Source organism: Coturnix japonica, chromosome 2 (assembly GCF_054131305.1).
Source record: "Coturnix japonica strain WE chromosome 2, WE-NBRP24, whole genome shotgun sequence".
NCBI lineage: Eukaryota > Metazoa > Chordata > Aves > Galliformes > Phasianidae > Coturnix > Coturnix japonica.
In genome coordinates, this window is record NC_140664.1 from 121,410,302 (window position 1) to 121,422,992 (window position 12,691).

At 41.9% G+C, this 12,691-nt stretch overlaps 1 protein-coding gene across 3 annotated transcripts in view; it reads right to left on the bottom strand.

The window, feature by feature from the left end:
- Nucleotides 1–12,691, bottom strand: part of CUBN (cubilin) — a 126,434-nt gene that overhangs the window by 111,551 nt on the left and 2,192 nt on the right. For all 3 annotated transcript variants that reach the window (XR_014943070.1, XM_015853475.3, XM_085538647.1), the window contains exons 4-13: nucleotides 11,783–11,821; nucleotides 10,937–11,038; nucleotides 9,908–10,011; nucleotides 7,239–7,365; nucleotides 5,722–5,890; nucleotides 4,517–4,648; nucleotides 3,467–3,562; nucleotides 2,788–2,909; nucleotides 1,263–1,449; nucleotides 162–280 (exon numbers count right to left, since the gene is read on the bottom strand). Coding sequence is in view for 2 of the 3 variants with exons in the window: in XM_015853475.3 (XP_015708961.2) it covers nucleotides 162–280; nucleotides 1,263–1,449; nucleotides 2,788–2,909; nucleotides 3,467–3,562; nucleotides 4,517–4,648; nucleotides 5,722–5,890; nucleotides 7,239–7,365; nucleotides 9,908–10,011; nucleotides 10,937–11,038; nucleotides 11,783–11,821 (1,197 nt within the window). In the remaining variant the exon portion in view is untranslated. The remainder of the gene's footprint in view (nucleotides 1–161; nucleotides 281–1,262; nucleotides 1,450–2,787; nucleotides 2,910–3,466; nucleotides 3,563–4,516; nucleotides 4,649–5,721; nucleotides 5,891–7,238; nucleotides 7,366–9,907; nucleotides 10,012–10,936; nucleotides 11,039–11,782; nucleotides 11,822–12,691) is intronic.

Sequence of the window (12,691 nt, forward strand, 5' to 3'; positions counted from 1 at the left end):
TTTACAATAAAAACCTTGAAATTGTAGCCCACACTAAGGAGCCAAAAGGTTTATAAGAACATAAAAACTTGTGAATATGGGACATAGAGATGGCCACATCTGCTCTGATGAGCTGAGGCTCCTGCCAAGTGAGGGTTTCTTTAACTTGAACTCTATTTTACCTTGTTGGGAGCAGTTTGAATAACCCAGGCACAGCTGAGCCCAGTTTCATAGCGCTGGCTGCTTGGGTTGTTAGGGTAACTGAAAGTCCCTCTGGAGCCTGAAAGATACTCTCCACAAGCTGCAGAAACAGAAAATTAATGGATTAACTCATGCTATCACAGTACAGACTCAAAGCTAAACTTTCTAACATGTTTGGCTTCCTAAACACTTAAAACAAAGATGAAAGATATTTTATAAAAGATTCTTCGGAATTTCCGCTCAAGTGAGTTGTCAAAGACAAAAAAACAAAAAAACAAAAAAAAAAAAAAGAGAAATTTCTTCCTGAAAGAAAACTAGTTTCTGGAAAACAGATTTGAAGTTCCCATTTAAAACATCTCTATTCCTCAACCAGATCCAAAATTATCATATAATAGAATGTATTACTTATAACTTTCCCCTTAATTAAGAACTCAAAGAAATGGTGCATTGCAATTTGTCACTGGGTACGAAGTGATTGCTAAAAAACAAGAATAAACCCCTACGTATATTCTTAATAAGAACAAAAAAACCTGCTTAGAAACATAAGGAAAACAGAAAGAGCTTGAAATAAGTCTAAAGTAGCGTAGATTTCACAGTGGCTGAGTGAAAAGTTCACATTCCACATTCTGTGAAAAGTTAATCTGCTTTCTTCACATCAAATTGCAATAAATATGAGCCATCTGACAGATGGATGCCACAGGGAACTCACTCGAATGTTGTCCTGACTCTGTTCAATTAAAGTTACTGGCAAAAAAAAAAAAAAACAAAAAAAAAAACCAAGCAGAATAACAGATATTGAGAAGAAACTGCACAGGCAGGAACTTGCAGTCACAGTATAAAGCTCCATGTCCATATTTTCATGAATATTATTGCACTTCCAATGGATTAACATAAAACAGCTGTAAAGAAAAGTTAACTCCAAGAGACTTTGGATCAGGACCTGTAGTCCACCAAAACAAGGTTGTCATTATTTTTCCCCCTCTTATAATTGTATTCTTAAAAACAAAGCAATCACATAGAGCAAGCATTAACAAGCTGAAGCCTAGCACCCATTTCAAATGAGGAAGAGGTCCCTGACATACCTTGCTGGGCAGTCTGGCATTGTGGTCCTGTCCAGGTGCTGGTGCACTCACAGGTGTAACCATTGACTCCATCAGTGCAGCTTCCACCATTCTGGCATGGGTTGCTAATGCATTCATCAATGTTCTCTGTACAATTAGTGCCTGTCCAGCCTGCGTTACACAGGCAGAAATATCCAGAAGTCATCGCCTACAGATATAAACAAATGCAATAAATCTAATGAGCATGGGTCACCTAAAAAGAATCAATGTAGTCAGTAGAAGGACTGATACTTACACTTACTTTACATGGAGATACCAGAACAAAGAAATGATACAGAATGTTAGTTCATGGTTAGTGGTAAAAACCAACATAAAGCCACAGTTCAATCCAATACCTCACTGTTTTGTTCTTCCTCCCCCACCCCCCCAACACCCACTTCTACCCAGTTGCTTATTTGCAGATCTCTCTCTTTAGAAAGTCAAAGTCTGAATTCATTCAGTCATTCAGAAAACTGGCTTAGAAATGATCACATTAGGAACAAGTCAGTCATGTTATCTAAAACGTACAAACCAGGCTGTGACAATGGTTTATAAACCATTTCTCTCAAGCCTGTTCTCTTGGAAGTCTGCACTGCACTTACATTGGCTGTTACTTAATTTTAACCCCAAGGGTCGTTAAATAGGAACACATTCATTGGCTTCTCCTTATCATTCCTGTCTCTTTTCTATTCATTTTTTCACCCTCAACCATTACTACTCATACACAAGTTTTTCCACAAATCTAATACTTTAATTTCTTATTTCTTTTTCATCATATTTCTTGCTCTTGTCAATATACTTTCTACAGGTAAAGCAGAGCACAGTATATCAAGGCACACACTAACTGCCATCTTTGATGCCTCACAATATTTTATAATGGATGGAGAGGGGTAGGGAGATCATCTCCTTTAGAACAGAAAATGAGAAAAGGGAAATGCAATCACAGAATCACACAGTAATATCATATCACACAATAATACCATATGGCCTGTTTCCACCCATTTAATGACTCTGCTCCCAGAATCATTAAAAGGAAGAACCAACATGGACAAACAAGATCAGACCCCACCTGAACAACAAATTTACTATTTGGAACATTTCTACAAAATCATCACCATAAATATCTTCTGCAATAGGAGAATCAAAATTCCCAGATTCATAACAGAGACTTCCCTGAGCAATGAGGACTTCATTCAGAAAACCAAACATCTTTACATGATCCATGTGAACAAACTAAATGGTCACTGTGCATTGTAACAAACTCACACCACCAATCAGTAAAGGACAGAAACACTCGACTCTCCCCAACCAGCACCAGCATTCCCAACAACATTCTGGGCTATCAACTTTCCTTTCTCTCAGTTTCCTCCATGTGTACCTGCTGATCTCTCCACTGATTTTGCCTCATTACCTGAAGCATATCTGTGCTCAGATTCCAATCTCAATCTCCTTGTTGTTAGCAATGGTAATTTCATAATGTTGTCACAGTGAAGAGTGCAGCACTTACCAAGCACTGACCATTAGCACAAGGGTTTTGCAGCTGACAGATATCAGCAAGAGGAGAGCACCCATTTGGCCCATATCCACTTCCAGTGTACCCAGGTGTACATGAACAAAATGGTATTAGTCCTTGGGACATAAAGGGAAAAAATATGTAATTCAGTCCTTGTTAAAATGACAGTATCAACCATGACAGTAACATGTACAGTACATGTCATGTACAAACATGACAGTAACAGCCCCAACATTTCAAAGCCAAGTCTTCATATATCATGAATTATTAGATCTGATTTGATCTCATTTTGATTCTTCTCTAATTTCGGTACCTGCCCTGGTCTTTATCCAGTTTTGTCAGGGAATGTTTCCTGGTGTTAGCACCTAAGAATCCAAAATTAATTCTATAGGAAGTGCTGGAAGCAGTCAGATAATACTTATGGGAAGGAGAAAAATAGTTAAGTAAGCTGAAAGAAGAAAATGGTGAGAACCTTAATATTTTAATGACTAAATCAGCTCTTTGATGAGGAGTGTTTGTAGGAAGGCTTGCTGGTTCTACACAGCATGGCTGTTCACTCTCTTGAGGAGGGCAAAACTGACTGTGGAGAACAGTTTGCAGTGTAAATATGTTGCTACAAAGTGGATTCCTTGAGACACTGGTAATACTTACTGTCCTTAAGCATGCATCATACCTGGAGTAGAGGTACAATTTGCCAATGGATGGCACCCTCCATTATTTATCGAGCAGCTATCAACCTGGGTACATGTTTGTCCATCTCCCTCATAACCTGTACAGAGGAAAATCTTAGTTTGCAACAAGCTATGTTCTCCATACATCAACAGCAAAACAAGCATCTGATGATAAGAGACACTAATTTACATTGTGAAAAATCACAGTCCAAGCAGTTAAAGAGAGAAGGCTGAGATAGCAGCTAGAATAAAGCCTAACATGCATATTACTTTCCTATGTTATTAGGATGGATTCTGAACTTAAATAAATCCTGAGGCACAACTGCATAGCTGTGATCCACAGCTTGTACCATATCAAGACTAGCCTGAGGCCATATTTGCAGCATGGCAATAGCTCTTCAGTGCCCACTAACAGAGAGCCTTCACTAACTGCAGTCCACTGCTGTTTAGATAGCTGACTGGAAGGCAAATTAGAAACAGTTTTTCCTACTAGTATTTACCTTATTGATTGCATGCATCTCATAAATGCATTTTAAGCCATAAGCCACAACATTTATGAACACGGAAACACTGCCTTCTTAGACAGCATTCAGAGCATGATGAACAATTATCTAGGCTTACAACAAACAATACCGCTGATTTATGGCACACAACTCTTTCAATTACTGTAAACAGTGAAATTACTATCATAATTATGCAGTGCCTATCTCCCCTTATTTTTTTTTTATTATTATATTTTTTTATTTCTTACCACCCCAAAGGAAGAACCTTGTAAAAAAAAAAAAAATAAAAAATCAAGGCTTTAACACCATCTACCTAGTACAAGAGAAACATTTCAGATGGTGCATCATCAGACACCTACTCAACACAACATTAATAAATAGCTGAAGCAGCCTGAAGATTCATGGACTCCGTATTCAGTATTACAGCATTGTTCTGTGTACCTGGCCTACAGCTTTTCCAGTATATAATAAAATAGGATCAAACATGTTGATAAAACAACAGAAAGATTTCAAATTGTGAAGATTCAACAAAATCATCCAGTATTTTACCTGGTGGACAGACTCCACAGCGGAAGGATCCTATTGTGTTGATACACGGAACCATTGGTGCTGTTGAACAGCCTCCATTATCACTTCCACATTCATCAATGTCTTGGCAACTGTAGCCATTTCCTTGCCAGCCTAAAAAGAAACAGAGCAAATAAAAAGTACGATTTTTGCACCTCCCTTCACTAACACAAGAGAAGAACTATTCCTCACATGAATAACGATAATTAAGGCTGGCCTTCAAAATAGGTTACAAATACAACAGAGTGGAGGTACATGTGCAAGTACACTTTAATGATACTGTGAATATTCCAAAATCAAACAGTTTATTTAATCTCTAAAGAAGTAACAATTCTGGTCCAGTGCACACACATAAAATTTTCAGCAAAGCTCCATTATTGCTCTGGTTAAATACTTCACTCTTACTACATCCCTCCTATGCATACAACATACCAGACTCAGGAAAACAAACAATAAGTATTATGACTGAATGGGATAATTAGGTTTTTGTTGCCATAGGGTAGCAGACACATTATCACAAAGCTAGTCCTACACATGGTGGGTAGGATCCACCTTACCTATCCCATCCTAGTCATTCTGAGCTGTAATACATTAGAAAGCACAGCAATGACAACAGAGAAGCAAAGTCCTAGACTACAGTAAGGGAAGACTTGCTCAAATACAAGAACCACAAGGTCAAAAATACAGGAAAGAATCTGCTTACCTTCAAAAGGCCTCAGATACACAGGAATCTCCAGCAAGATAGTCTTGTCTCCTTTGCCAACTCTTAAATGAGGTCTGGAAAGGGGTGGATCCTGGCTGCACCCCTTCCATCACCCAGGGGCACTGCATGCACCTGAGCTCCCCAGCCTTGGACCTGCTTTCCTACCAGGTGCTCAATCACTGGTTCAAGCTGAGACTCAGCATTTACACTACATAAACTCCCATTAAAATCAGTGAAAGCAAACAGGTACTTTAAGAATGTAATTTGTCAGCCTTATTTAGACTTCCATTTAAGGATAAGTCATGTTTTAAAATCCACTTTCCATGTTATGCAGATAAGACATAACTTCTACACATTTATTTTGTAGGATACAGATCAAAGATCTACATGAAATTGCTCCTATGTGGATCTTCAGGCTGCTGATGACAGCAGTCCTACCTGCTGCCAACCCTTCCCAGCAAGAGAGCAAGGAAAGACACCATACCTGTGGGGCAAGGATCACATGAGTAGGAGCCAAGCGTGTTGTGGCACTGCACAAATGGATTCTGTGAACATGGAGGGTTAGGGAGGCTGCATTCATCTATATCAGCAGTGCAGGCGGGGCTGCCAGGAGGGGACATCCAGCCAGTGTCACAGATACAGCGGTACTTGGGCTGCCACAGCAAACACATAGTGCATATTTCAGAAATGTAAACTGAGAAAAGGGTAAGAGTTGATTTTATAAATCATCTTTTAAACCACAGCAAGAAAGCTTTCAGAGCGCGGCATGGTTTGCACATTTTGTTTCTGCAGTTCCTTTGATGCTATTCTTCATTTCTTCCTCTTTCTGAATGTAACTGTTTAAGTAGTGGAAGGAGCAGCAGGCTCATTCATTATGTTCATCAGAGAAGCCTGTAATTTACCTCAAGTCTTCCAGAGAAAATGAACAGCAATTATGAACTGTACATAAACATAACTAAAACTCATCAACTTGCTTTGTAGGTAGGGTAAAGAGATCAGTGTAAGCAACCTGAAATCACCTTGGCTGTCTTCTTTTAAGCAAGATTTTCAGTAACCTGTAATGTGCAGAGCTGACATTAAACTGCAAATATATATTTTTTATAATGACAACAATTTTCTCTCTTCCAGTCTTTACTAAAGGCCAGATTTCAACATTTACCTAGCTTCAGTCCAGTTAAACCTAATGGGAGCTTTATTGTTGACTGACGTAGGAGCAGACACCGTTAAGCCAACACTGTATCCTTTTGAAAAGATTTCTCCACAAAAATGGGCAGAAAGCAACTAATGGGGTGTGAAGACTTTTACAAATTGAGAAAAAATTATGTTAGCACAAAGAATACTTGGTGTGTCTGGAACAGTGCAAGGGTGTGTAAGAGTGCTAAGGAGCCCAAGTCTGCCAGAGTAGTTCTGGAGGGCTACTCTGAGTGGAAAAAGCCAAAGCTGGCATATTCCATCCATCCCTTTGGAAGGAACGCCTTGTACCCAGATTTTCTCCCCAAACAATTGTCTATCTTGTTGCAGAAGGCCATTCAAGTATATGCTTATGTTCACCCAGTGCAGACACTTGGACTGCTCAGACTTAGAGACAGAGTCAAATGGATGGTGTTGAGCTCCAAGCACAGGCAGCAGCCACCAAACTACCTGTCAGTGTTCCATTGGTATTACTTTTCCCAAGGAAAATAAGAACCGTGTTTGTACTTGTGAAAAATTTCAGTAATAAAACATTCTAGCAACTTCATATTGCACTCCCCAAATGCTGAACAACAAGAATATTATGTTTTGAATGACACTTTGGCTACCCAAAAACACTTTGACAAGTATCTTTTGCAAGACACAAGGCATTTTCAGTTCTTTCTGTTGTCCTTGGGACATCAGAGAGATTAGGTTATTTTGTACAGTGCCATTCCTTGCTTTCTTCCAGCAGCAGTGTATTTTACATAGGTTTGTGACACTCAGCACCATTTGTTTGTGCTGTATAATGAAATGTATATTGCCCCTTACCTTGTTGGGGGTGTCTCGTTCTCCATCAACACAGGTGCCATGCCCACAGAGCATCTGAGATCCGCCCTGGCAATCATCAAACTTTGAGGCACAGTGGGGTCCATAGGTTTCTGGAGTACAGGAGCAGCTAAAGGTGAAAGCAGGCAGAAAAATCTAAATGTTGTCCATATATAGCAGATAAAGACCACATATTGCCATAGTAAGGGATAAGTCTGTACTCTCTGTGTGATGTTCCTCACAAAATCCCGGTGTATTTTGCAGTCCCACTAATAACTATGCACACCAGCAAAGCTGTCCAGTAGGGGCTCAGGAGTCATGTAGGACTTGCACATATCCATGGCTGACCACAGCATCTTGTCACAAGCACAAAACCAGGAAGAGAGATATCCAACATAAGGCTGCAGCAGAACATGAGCCTGGAAGTTCACATTTCACCTAGAGCACCTAAAATTTGCATCTCACTTATGCCCTTCATATGTTGCCAGCTGCCTAAAGCTCTACCTCTAGCAATACACAGATATGTTTTGGCACTGAGCTTGGTGCTTATAGTGCTCAAAGTCCCCGCCCAAGGAGCATCCCTACTTACCTTCCCTGGCTGTCATTCCTTGCACTCCCACCAAAGCAGGGCTGTGCCAACACAGCTGACACCACAGCTTTTTCTTTTTCACACTGCAGGTCCCACCTTGGTCACAGCATCGCACAGACACAGTGAAACTGAAACCAGGAGTTTTTAAGGTAACTGTCCCCTTTTCTCCAGCCCTTAATTACCACATGGACCAAATGTGAGAATCCAAAATACCATGGAATGGGGTAACAACCTACAGAAGGCCTCCAATCAGCTAGCTAACACTTAACACTCTGAGACACTTAATTGGACGCAAGTGGTGTGATGAGGTGCCTGCTCCTCACACATGCCCTTACACACCGTTGCTCACTTGCTTTTAAGCTGGCCAATGAAAACCACTCTGTACAAGCATTTACCCATGGAATCACAATCAGGGTACTCCAGTGAAGCTGTTCTGAACCTTGGAGTGACTTATGCTGTGCTATCCTTGTCAAGGTGTCATGTGCTGAGCTGAAAAGGCAGTGTGATAAGCCAATTGCAGGTAACTAAACTCTGCACTCAGGACAAGTGACCCTGATGAACTTCACTTTAAAAATACCACAATATCTTCATGCTTGTCTGCAATCTGCTGTACTGCAGCCTGCATTGTGCAGCTACACACTGTGAGTGCAGCAGATCAGCCTGGGCATGCAGTGAGGCAGCAGGCAGGGAACCAGAGCAGCACTGTGTGTTCAAAGTGCAGAGCCTCGGTCAGCTCCAAAGGACACGGCAGGCAATCAGAGGCTCTGAAGGAGGAGGAACAAGGCACTGTCTCCTGCTTGGTCTGGCAAAGGTTAATCCATTCCCAGTCTGAAGATACTCAGCTTTGAGAAGCAGGTCAGGCCTCATGGAGCTCTGGCCAAACAGCAGAGCAGAGCTGTGTGGCACTGTGCTGGTCCTGTCCCTGCGCTAACAGCACACCCTGACTTACAGAGCGGTCCTCATTTGTGTGAAGTAACAGTGCAGTTTGTAGGAATGGCATTGGAAAACAAACTCACAGGAATTATGACTGTATGAATACAATGAAAACACTGGACAGAAGGGCAAAGGGTTTGTCTATCAAACCTTAGTGTAATCACACACCTGTACACTGCTAAGCACAGCAAGGAGCAATAAGTAAAGGCAGGATGCTTTGTGTTGCTTCCTTGATAAGCATCTCCGTAGAGGATGGCTGCAAGGAGGCTACAAAGACCTTTAAAATCAAAGCAGAGCAGACATGCAGCCCCACGTGGTTTGTAGCATCTCAGTAGGCTCTGTGCCACCATGAAGCGTGAGGAGCTGTGTGAGCACTTCCCCTTTATGAGGTTACTTCAAGAGCTGACAAAGCCAGGCTTATAAGTCTGTCTTATACCAAGCAAATTTCTGTTTGTGCTAAAGCTTTCGTGCAGAAGCTGGAGACTCACTGCTTTGCAAAAGGCTGTGGCTTGCTATCCAGCCACTGCACAGAGAGTACTTTGTACTGCATCTGAAAGTTGTTTATCACATTATTTGCCAGTATGGAAAACAAGATGCAGGGCATTCAGGCCAGCTCGTCCTGCAAAAAGGAGCATATTTCCCAAGGAGCTGAACAAGGTCAGCCTCTGGCTGGGCACAGCTGGAGGAAGGTGAGCTGTGGGGAGCTGATGTCTGCAGGGCCCAAGCACCCTCCTGGCCTGCCTGCTGCAGGCAGCACCTCTCTTCTCTTTGTCTGATGGGACCTTTGCCTATACAGGAGCTTTCCAGCAACTCATAGCTTTATGGGGCAGAGCTCTGCTCCTGCCCACCTCTGCCATTCCCTCACTTCTCTCTGTCTCATGGGCAGGTGATAAAGGAGGGGTGATAATCTTCATCCCCAGTGTGGCTGTGTGACACTTGCTGTCCTTTTTGTGTCAAAACAAGTAATAGAAACACATGCTGCACTTGGCTATACAGTATTAGGGATTTTGTGGTCTCTGGGACCGAAATGGATTATAGTGCACCGAAAATATATAGACATATTTCTCAAATTTGTGACTTGTGCTGCAGATGGGACAGATGTTACAAACATAGCAGTGCTTTGTATGGGATTTTAGTTTTGAAAAATTACCTGTAGCTGCCTGGTGTGTTCACACAAGTGGCTCCATTCTGGCAGCCCAGCGCGGTTCCAGCATAAATCTGGCATTCATTAACATCCTCTGAGCAAAGGAGGCCCTAAGGTGAAATGGAACACCAGTTTATTTTCCAAGTAACAGAGAAATGAAGCAAACCATGGAGCCAAGGTTTAATATAGTTTCCAAACATACACAAACCACAGGCTGCTATCAACACAGCTTCCCTTATGAAGCATAATAACAGAACTCTATTGTTCAGTTGAGTTCTGCAATCCTGGCTATCAGTCAGAAGAGGGATGAAATATTTCAGATGTCTGCAGACAGCATATGGACATTTTAGTACTGCCACCTCCCACTGCTTCTCAACTTACTAGCAAAAGACTGAGAAAACTGTATTGCAGGCTGTTTTTATCGGGAGATGCTGTTCATCAGGACAGAAAGCACATCAGTTTTGACCCCAATCTCACTGGGACATCTTTAAGGCAGTGTGCCTTTGAGGAAAACTGGAACCATCCCATCTCCAAATGCATGTAGCAGCACCATAAAAGCCTTTGCCAACAAGGTATTTGGATTTTAAAAACTTGGGATGTGATTGATTACTGACATCCCAACTTGTTTTACCTCTCTGGGCTTCAATAAACACCATTCTCTTCCCCCATTCACTCCATATGCTTGTGTCTGAGGTATGCAGTTCAGTCATCCTGCTCAGCAAGAAATGCAGGTGTTGGACCACCAAGCACCACTGACTTCATGGGACATCACCTGTGTGTAACAGAACAGGGTCTGGCCCCATGGCTTGGACTTCCATCCTTTTGGAGCAGATGTCATTATTGTTGAAAATCGAATGTATTGCACTTAAAGCAGATGATGTCCATGATATGGTTATTTTGCTACTCAGTCTATATCATCCTATCCCTAACAATCACAACCCTGTCATGACTGCACTAAGCCAAGTATACCCTTGCAGTTAAAATACACGTCACACACTCAAGCTGAAAACACACTCCAGGAGGCTGAAGACTCACCCTCCAGTTGCTGGGACAGAGGCAAAAGAAGCCATCCAGTGAGTTCACGCAGGTCCCCGAGTTCTCACAGGGGTTGCTGCTGCAGGCTCTCCTCTGCAGAGCCTGAAACCCGGGAGCAGAGCAGGGAATTATCTTCCTTCTTATTTAGGGATCCTCCAGCATTTCTTTCCAAGACGAACCGTTTATTTTTATCTTTTCATTGTGTTGCCCCTATCTTTTTCTTTCAGCAAGATTAATGTGCCAGGCCTTGGAGCTGTTTTGAGCAGATCTGTACAAAACTATGACTAAAATATGACTTAGCATGACAGATCTGACACAGCACAGTGCAAACCATGGGATGAGAAAAGCTCTGCAAGATGTTAGTACTATCAGAAACTGTTCCTCAATGACAGGCTATTAGTGAGGCTAGGAGGGATATCTTCTTCATCTCACGTGTGACTCATGCAACAACTTCTTTCCAGGCAGCAGTAGCCATGGCTGCCACATGCTCATGGGGAAGCAGCTGATGGTTAAAAATCAGCTATTTCCCGTGCAGTACAAAAACTTAGTTCTCTCTCTTTGTCTTCACAGATCAGTGAAGGATGAGTGTGTTTTCCCTTGGTATCTAGTTGTTATTTTTCAGTCTACAACTGTTTTTCCTTTAAGGAATGCAGGCTCCTACACAGTTTATGTTTTGTAAGAAGGCATTTCACCTCCTTTACAAGCCTTGGCTTTTTTTAACCTCCTGTTACCAGAAAAGCTTTTCCTGGGTGATATGTGAAAGTAATCATTTAACTTAATAAAGCTTACTTTGTTTACTTGGATAGAGCTCTTCTCTGATTTTCAGTTTATTTTTCATGTACTCACCTGCTCTAAGCTTTGAAGTTTCATGTCAAGATCTGTGACCTGCAAGAGAAATGTAAATTAACTGCACTTGGCATGAGGGTCACCGCAGAGGGACGTGCTGATCTCCCAGTGCTGGCACACTGGGTGCCAGCAGCATGGCTGAGTGTTTTCTTTGGAGACAAGAGAGGAGCTGCTCTGCAAAACCAGGTGACAATCAGGTTGAAATCAGGCCTAGTTTACTGGGATTTAAGGGTTTTATGCTGCTCAAAAGCAGACAGCTTCTCATTTCATTTGCCTACAAAGACTTTGCCCTGTGAAGATGCATTAAGCTGCTTATTTTGCTTAACATGGACCTTGAGAGAGCTGGGGCTGCGCAGCCTGGAGAAGAGAAGCTTTGGGAAGAGCTGAGAGTGGCCTTTCAGTATCGGCAGGGGGCTTTAAGGGAGAAGGGGACTCTGATCCAGCTGTAGGTATCTCTGTTGATTGCAGGGGATTTGGAGCAGATGACCTCCAAGTGTCCCTTCCAACTCAAAAGATTCTATTTCTATAAACTTTCAGAATGTAAATACACCAACAGGACAGTTCAGGTGCTCACAAGAGCATGACAGACTAAGGTCTGAGGTGGTGGACACGCTGAAACCCAAGGAAAAGTTCAGCATGTCTCAGTTGGTTAAAGCCACAAACAGCAAGCAGAAAAGGAATTAGGGGATATGATGGATACGCATTAGAACAATTTCCCTTGAGGGCAGTCTCATTGGCTGTAAAATATTTTCCTATAAGGAAATTATGGCAGCACTCTAACAAAAGATATTTAAGCCAAGACAGATAAAGGATTCCCATTTTCTACTGGAAAAAAAAAAATAAATCTTTACTAGCTGGGAAAACTACCCCAAGTGTCTTTTGTTTCCACTGCAAACCTCTATAGCACAT